Source organism: Microplitis mediator, chromosome 4 (genome assembly GCF_029852145.1).
Source record: "Microplitis mediator isolate UGA2020A chromosome 4, iyMicMedi2.1, whole genome shotgun sequence".
Taxonomy (NCBI): domain Eukaryota; kingdom Metazoa; phylum Arthropoda; class Insecta; order Hymenoptera; family Braconidae; genus Microplitis; species Microplitis mediator.
In genome coordinates this window covers 15,936,027-15,943,783 of record NC_079972.1, presented here as the reverse complement: position 1 = coordinate 15,943,783, position 7,757 = coordinate 15,936,027, and the positions used below count along the sequence as shown (strand labels likewise).

General features: G+C 26.5%; 1 protein-coding gene across 1 annotated transcript; it reads right to left on the bottom strand.

Moving 5' to 3' along the window:
* Positions 1-4,498: 4,498 nt before the first annotated feature.
* On the bottom strand, positions 4,499-7,712 carry LOC130666979 (peroxisomal ATPase PEX6). The gene is made up of 4 exons (XM_057468328.1): positions 7,277-7,712; positions 6,308-6,781; positions 6,004-6,230; positions 4,499-5,924 (listed from the first exon to the last, which is right to left on the bottom strand). The coding sequence occupies exons 1-4, from the start codon at positions 7,695-7,697 to the stop codon at positions 4,596-4,598; spliced, it is 2,451 nt and encodes an 816-aa protein (XP_057324311.1). The 5' UTR covers positions 7,698-7,712; the 3' UTR covers positions 4,499-4,595.
* Positions 7,713-7,757: the final 45 nt, after the last annotated feature.

Sequence of the window (7,757 nt, the reverse complement as noted above, 5' to 3'; positions counted from 1 at the left end):
CTAAGTCGAGTCATTTTGAAAGCAGTCGAGTAATTTAATTTAGCGTCAATTTATTAAAAGTAAAATCAGTTTTTAAAACGTAGAGTCACTTAAATTAGAGCTAGTTTTATATTTTTTATTACAATTGATTCATTTAATGTAAATGCTCATTTTCGCCTAATTTTATTTTATCGTTATTTAATTCGAGTAATTTTTGAGTCAGTCGAGTCCTTTAATTTAACGTCATTTTGATAGAAATAGAGTCAGCTTTTAAAAAGTAGAGTCATTTGAGTTAGAGCCATTTTTTTTAACTTTTTTTTATTTTTTATTTAAATTTATTAATTAACTTAATGTAAATGCTCATTCACTTCTAATTTTTTTATCGTTATTCAATTCGAGTCATTTTTAAACAGTAGAGTCACTTAATTTATCATCAATTTATCTGAAGTAGAGTCAGTTTTGTTTTTCCCACTAATCGAGACTTGGCATTAGGTCAGGTTACTCTATCGTTTTTTAAATTTAAATTTTTAATTGAGGTCGATCTACTTTCGACGTATACTCTAAGAAAATCTATTATCATCACGTTGTTATCGGTATTATCATTATTATTGTTGCTGCCATAATTAATATCAATACCATTATCATTTTATAATGATAGTGTAATTGGCCCTGGCAGGTCAAATTACACAATTGATATTAATATTGACTGCAATGGTTTTATTGATGATATTGATAATGATGTGATATAATAGTAATTTTTGTGTGCGGTCGAAAAGGGGTTCGATTTCAATTAATTAATTTCATGTAAATGCTCATTCACCCTCAGTTTTTTTTATCGTTATCTAAGTCGAGTCATTTTTAAAATAGTAGAGTCACTTAAATAGGAACCATTTTTTTATTTTTTTTATTTTTATCGATTAATTCAATGTGAATGTACTTGTCCTCTCCCCCCCCCCTGTTTTTTAAAATTAAAGTTATGGAGATTTGAGTCACTTTTATAATAGTAGAGTCACTTCAATTAGAGTCATTTTTTTAACAGTCGAGTCATTTTTTTAATTCAATTCATTTTTTATACAATTAAAGTCATTTTTTTTAGAATTAGAGTTTTTTTTTTTTTTTTGAAAGTAGATTCAAGTTTATTAGAGTCATTATTTTTCAAAAGTAGAGTCACTTTTATTAGAGATTTTTGCAGAAGTAGAGTCATTGTTTTTAGAGTCAGTTTTTTTTCTCCAATTAATTAATTAATTTATTGCAACTGGTCAGGTTACCCTATAGTTTTTTTAATTTTTATTTTTAATCTATGCTGATTTTCTGAGCTGGTATGCATAACCCTCCGGTTTGATCGATGTCGATCCTCTTTTGTCGTATACTCTAAGAATATCTATCATTATCATGTTATTATCGGTATTTTCATTATTATTGTTGTTGCCATAATTAATATCAATACCATTATCATTTTATAATGATAGTGTAATTGGCCCTGTCGGGTCACATTACACAATTGATATTAATATTGATTGCAATGGTTTTATTGATGATATCATAATGATGTGATTTTATAGTGACTTTTGTGTGCGATCAAAACGGGGATTCGATTTATCGATTGGCTGGTGGCCTAATGCTACACGTACAGTTCAGTTTTATTAGCATTATTATTTTGAAAACATAAAATAAAACTAGATACGAGAACCGCCCCGACATGTTTAATCATAATCTTTTTTTTTTTTAGGTTTAGAAATCAAAATTTTGTTTTTTTCTACAGATTTCGCAATGTTCCGTAATTTCATCACGAATTTTTTTTTTATTTTATAATTTTTTTTTATTTTTTAGGTTTTGACGCATAATTTTTTTCAGTAGTTTTTACAAGATTTCGGAGACTTACCTAATCCTCACCCTATTGAAGTTACTCGGGCTTTCAATTGAATTTCGTTCTTTTTTCTAAATATTTTTTTTTTTCAGGTTTAGGTACATAATTTGGATTTACTTTTTAGTAGATCTTATACGACATGTCTAAGCTAGAGTCTACTGGAATCTATATTGACATGACTGGTCTGTGAGGACCAGATTAATTTTGGAGACAGTGATGCTGCTGAGCATTGACGACAAGGTGGTCCAGATCCAAGGACACACCGCCGCTCTAATTATTTTTTTCTGGTGCATATTTATTTCTACATCCTTCTTTTTTTTCATAGTAATATATATGCCCGGTATTAATCTATTGGGGTATATATTTTAGTTTCAGATCCAGTCAACAAGAAGGATGCCCAACTTGAAGGATGCCCATGGATGCCAAGGACCAAGAGGAGGACCAGGACCAAGAAGAAGATATGATATTTTTTATTTAATTTAAGTTAATTGTAATTAATTTTAAATAATTATTTTATTAAGGTGTGAGTGTGATGGATGATGTAGGAGTGATTTATAATTTAAGATTTTAGTTTATATTTTTATTTTATCAGTATGATTTTGAGTGGTATGTTTGTATATTGAGTAAGTGTGGCATGCATGTATTTATTGCATTTTCTGCATGTTGCTTGCGTTTTTTTTGCTTGATGTTTTTTTTATTGCATGGTTTTGGGTAGTTTGTGTTTAATTAATATTTTTTTTTTCCCTTTCCTTATCCCTTTAGGTCTTAATTTTAAGTATGAATGAATTTATTTAATTTAATTATAAGTATATAATGAATGGATGTATGTAATTTTTATTTGTGTGATCAAACCCGAATGTTAATTATAAGCGTATGATGAATGTGTGTAATTTTGAGTATTGTGTGATCAAACTCGAATATTATTATTAAGGTTTAATTGTAATTATAATAATTTTGTATGTATATTTCTTCATGTATTTATTGTCATTTAGCTTTTTTTTTGGTCACCAATCGAGTGACCACTGTGTTGGTCGGGTTTTTTCACTGATAAAAACCTCCGATTTAAACCGATAGATTCCGGGTCTATCGGATTTTTATCGGAGTATTTTATCAGTGTCGAGGTTTCCCAAACGGGCTATTTTCTTTCTACCAAAAGAAAATAGCTTAGACCACTACAATTGTATTTTTAAATAAATACAATTGTAGGTGAATGCGCACAGTATAGGAAGTCGGTCCTCAGCCGCTTTTTTTTTTTTTTTTTTTAAATAATAAATTTTTACTTTTATTATTTTTAATTGAGCATTTATAAATGAAAAAAAACCTTCCCTTTATTTTTAATTAAATATTTTAGTTTATAAGTAGAAATAAGTATATATAAGAAAGTGAGAAATAACTACAGTCAAAAAGAAGCAGAAGAAATCTTATAAATGCAGGTAAATAATAAACATTAATGCAGTTAAATAAACAAAAAAACATGAATTATGAAAAAAAATATATATTTATGCATATATAGTATGAATAATTTTGTTTTTATTATTATTTATATTTTTCATTTGCTTCTTCACAAAAATATTTATTTCTCGTATAACATTTGTTGTACAGAAAATAAATATTATTGTAAAGAAGCAAATTAAAAAAATAAATATTAATTTATATATATGTATACATATATATTTATATATATTTTAAAAAGAAAAAAAATCTTCACAGAATATCTTCTGGAAGATTTTTTATTTTTTTAAATGGTTGCGCATGCGCACTAGAACATTGGTTCTCAGTGGTTTTTTTTTTATATTTAATTCTAATTTTCCTATAGTGAGCAATTCAAATTTAAATAAGAAAATACCTCTCTTTTATTTTAAATTTAATATTTTATTTATTAATGTATGTATGTAATTAATTATAAATAAATAAAATATACAAACTTATATTCATTTAATAGTAATAAATATCAAAGAAAGTATAAAATGAGAACAAAATATCATTAAAAAACTTCTCCTGAGTGTCTAACTCAGTAAATTTTTAAATGTTCGCGCATGCGCATTGATAAAACTATACATTCCCACTTATTGACAAGTGTATGTATGTAAAAAGTCTGTCTTCAGTCACCTTGTTTATTAATAATAAACTTTTATTTCAATTGTTGAGAATTATTATTATTAGTTTTTTTTTTTTAAACTTTTTCTTTCTCTCTAATTAAATATTTAATTTTACAAATAAAACCAAGTGAATTTTAAAAACCAAAAATAATGTTTACATAACACACATCCAAACACACACACAAAAACATCGACATACAATCAAAACTCGATTTTCGAAAATCGTATCGAAACCAATAACTTCCCTTTTTTTGAAAATTTGCAATTTTCATAGCGAGAAGTTAATAATAGTCATCTCCTTTCTTTGAGCATGCACAGATTAAAATTTAGAGCGCCTGCGCCAAAGAAAAATGCCAGCGAACACGGGCTTCAATGATCAGACGATTTACGTCTATCGCGCAGGTCGGCAGAGTAGCGATAGAAAGACTGAACTTCTTGTCATAATTACAAGAGTTTTTTTCTTTATTATAAACTAAAAAAGTGTGCATTTGGAAGAATAAATTAGTATGTAAAAAAAATAATGTATTATTCAATTTTTTATTGATACGATCAACATATCATTGATTATACAAATAATTATCATTATTTACAATTATTACATTAATGCAGGATAAAAAAATATTAAATACAATTGACAATTTTTAAAATTATTATTTAAACTGTTTGGAAGTTAATTCTTGGTTAAGTTTTTCGTAACGTATCAATTCTTGTTCACTGACGGAAGGTACTAGTGACTTGACAGCTTCAACAAAATCATCTAATGAAACAGTGACACGTCCTTGTGGTTTTTTAAAATCATTAGAATTTTTTTCGTCATTATTAAGATATTTTTCACAAGTTTTTATGACTTTACGTGTTGCATTCAGCCAAGCATTAGAACAAACAGAATGTAAATCAGCACCAGTTAAATTTGATGGTAGCAATTTTACCAGACTACCTAAATCTTTACTAATATCATTTGACATGTCAAATTTACGTGTGATGGCTTTTAAAACACTCAATTGTGATTCATAGTCGGAATATATTCCAACGTAGAGTAATTTATCAAATCTTCCAGGACGTAAAAGGGCTGAATCAATAAGATCTGGTCGATTTGTAGCACCAATAATAAATGTATCTGAGCAACTACCAAGACCGTCCATTTCAGCAAGTAATTGAGACACCACTCTGTCCATAACACCACCACTGTCACCACTACGGCCTCGATTTGGTGCCAACGCATCCAATTCATCAAAAAATATAATACATGGTGATGCTGTTTGTGCCAATTCAAATACATCTCTTACATTTTTTTCACTTTGTCCAACATACATATTCAGTAATTCTGGTCCTTTTACTGATAAAAAGTTTAATTTACATTCAGTAGCAACAGCTTTCGCCAATAAAGTTTTGCCAGTTCCTGGTGGTCCGTAAAGCAAAATACCAGAACGTTCAATATCAACTCCATGTAATAGTGGTATCTCTATTCTACGAATTATTTCATCTTTTAAATTAGCAAGACCACCTATATCTTCCCAATGTACTTCAGGTACTTTCGGAGCTCCAATTTGTTGAGAAAATGTTGATTGCATGTAATCATAAGCATCAATAAAATCATTTTCATTTATAACTGTACTGCTTTCGTTAGTTGATATTAATTTATAACCGTTCGTTGCTGCATAATTTGTTAAGCTTTCAATATCATTCATAAGGTAATTTGAACACATTCCAGAAATTTTAGTTAAATCAACATCATATTTAATATTACGGCTTTTTAAAAACCATTCAATCAATTCTGTTCTCTCGTCTTGAGTAAAGTAATCTATTGTAATTGTCTGAATAAAATTACGATTTACATCACAAGGAATTTCACTGTCTTCAGATGTTGCTATTATTATTAATGGATACTTCATTTTTATTTTATAAATATTATTTAATTGTTCCGTAAAATTTGATGTTATCCTCTCATCAATTTTACCTTCGGAATTTTTCCCAAAAACCTAAAAATAAATATTGTCATAAATTTATATAGAAAAATAAACTTTATAAAATTTAAAATAAAATAATAGTAGTCCTTACATCTATGTTACTTAATTTGAGAATACACGGTGCTGAATTTTGAGCATTATTTAAACCAATACGAAGTCTAGTTTCCGTTTGCGAAACTGATAGTGTTTGAATGTCATTGCAATCAATATTTAAAAAATTAAAACCCATTTGTTGTGATAGCGTTTTAATTAATCTGTACTTCCCGCATCCAGCAGATCCTTTTACCAAAAATATCGGTTTTATCCCCATCCAATTATCTGTAATAATTATCAAAAATTTTATTTAAGTATGCAAACAAATTTTAAAAAAAACTTATCACTATTATCATAATTACCAGTAATCATAAATGGAAGTATCGAAGCTTTGAGTTCTTCAAAAGGTCGATAAACTGATAATGGAAAATTATATATTCTATTTTTTTGAATTTCTTCATAAACATTTGTAATACTGTCGTCAACGATTGATAATTTCTTCGACTCTGGAAGATACCCAGAAACTTTGGTTTCTTGTATAAGTGTAGATTTATCACAAAATACATAACAAGATCTATATGTATACTTATCATTTACTTTTATACTATTAACTTTAAAATATAAATCAGTCAACTGTGGATTTTTTAATGTAAAAACATATTTTTCTCCATAATCCTTAATTCTAATTTTAAAAACGTCATTTGTCCTCAAGTATCGTGGATTTGAAAAATAGTTTTTTAATAAATTATCTATCAAATCATCAGAACAGTCATCATTTGACATAATTGATACTTTAACTTCTTCAGCCCACTCAAAATTATTTTCATATGCTGGCACTAAAAAAAAAAACAAATTTAGTATATTTTGCTTTTTTTAAATTATTATGTAAACAATTAAAACAAAGACTTGAATGACAGTAAAGTTAGCAGACATTTGAATTTTAAATAAACTTCTTTAAATAGACACATAATTAAAAAAATGCACATGTAGAAAATTTAATAAACTATATGTGCAATTTTTCAAAATATTTTTTTTAATATTTATTTTTTTGTTAAAAAGAATCAAAATGTTCTTAAATGTCTGCTAACTTTAACGAGTGTGAATGTAGCAGACATCAGACAAATTTCAAATAATTAATAAATAGAGTAAATAATTAATAAAATTAAATTAAAAAAAAAATGCGCATTTACAAAATTGAAATATTAATAAGTGCATTTTTTATAAATATTATTTTTTAAATTATTTACTCTGTTTATTAATAATTTTAAATTTGTCTGATGTCTGCTACATTCACACTCATTAACTTTATGGTCATAGACTTGAATACTTACTTATGAAATAAGATGAATCTTTCAGTAGATTTTTAATATTAAATGATGTTGTTTCCGATAAAAATAATTTATTTTCCACATTTTCCAATGGCAGTACCAGTATTTTATATTTTTTATACGTTTTTAAAGAACAAATGTTTATCCATGTAGATTCTGAAGACACCAAGGAATTTATTCCTCCAATCGCACATGATGTAAAGTCAATATACGATTTGTTACAATAATATTTTTCAACAACACTTTTAAAATTACTGTCATTTAATGTTTCTATTTTCACTTTCGTATTTTTAAGTTTTAAAAATTTTATTGCTACGTAATGTAAATAAATAAATGACAGTAAATAATCATTATTTTTTTTCATTAAAGTACTTGTTAAATACCATAATGTATTTAAATAAATATTATCAACTTTAAATGTCATTTTTTAAAATAAAATTATATAAAAGATTTATATATACAAATTTGTTAATTTTCTAATATA

What these genes read in the sequence shown, in the direction of transcription:
- LOC130666979 (XM_057468328.1), bottom strand. Translation starts at nt 7,697, where the DNA reads ATGACATTTAAAGTTGATAATATTTATTTAAATACATTATGGTATTTA. An exon ending in ACTTCCATTTATGATTACTG is followed by an intron (nt 6,231 to 6,307) that starts GTAATTATGATA and finishes TAATTATTACAG; the next exon opens with ATAATTGGATGGGGATAAAA. An exon ending in TCAAATTAAGTAACATAGAT is followed by an intron (nt 5,925 to 6,003) that starts GTAAGGACTACT and finishes ATTTATTTTTAG; the next exon opens with GTTTTTGGGAAAAATTCCGA.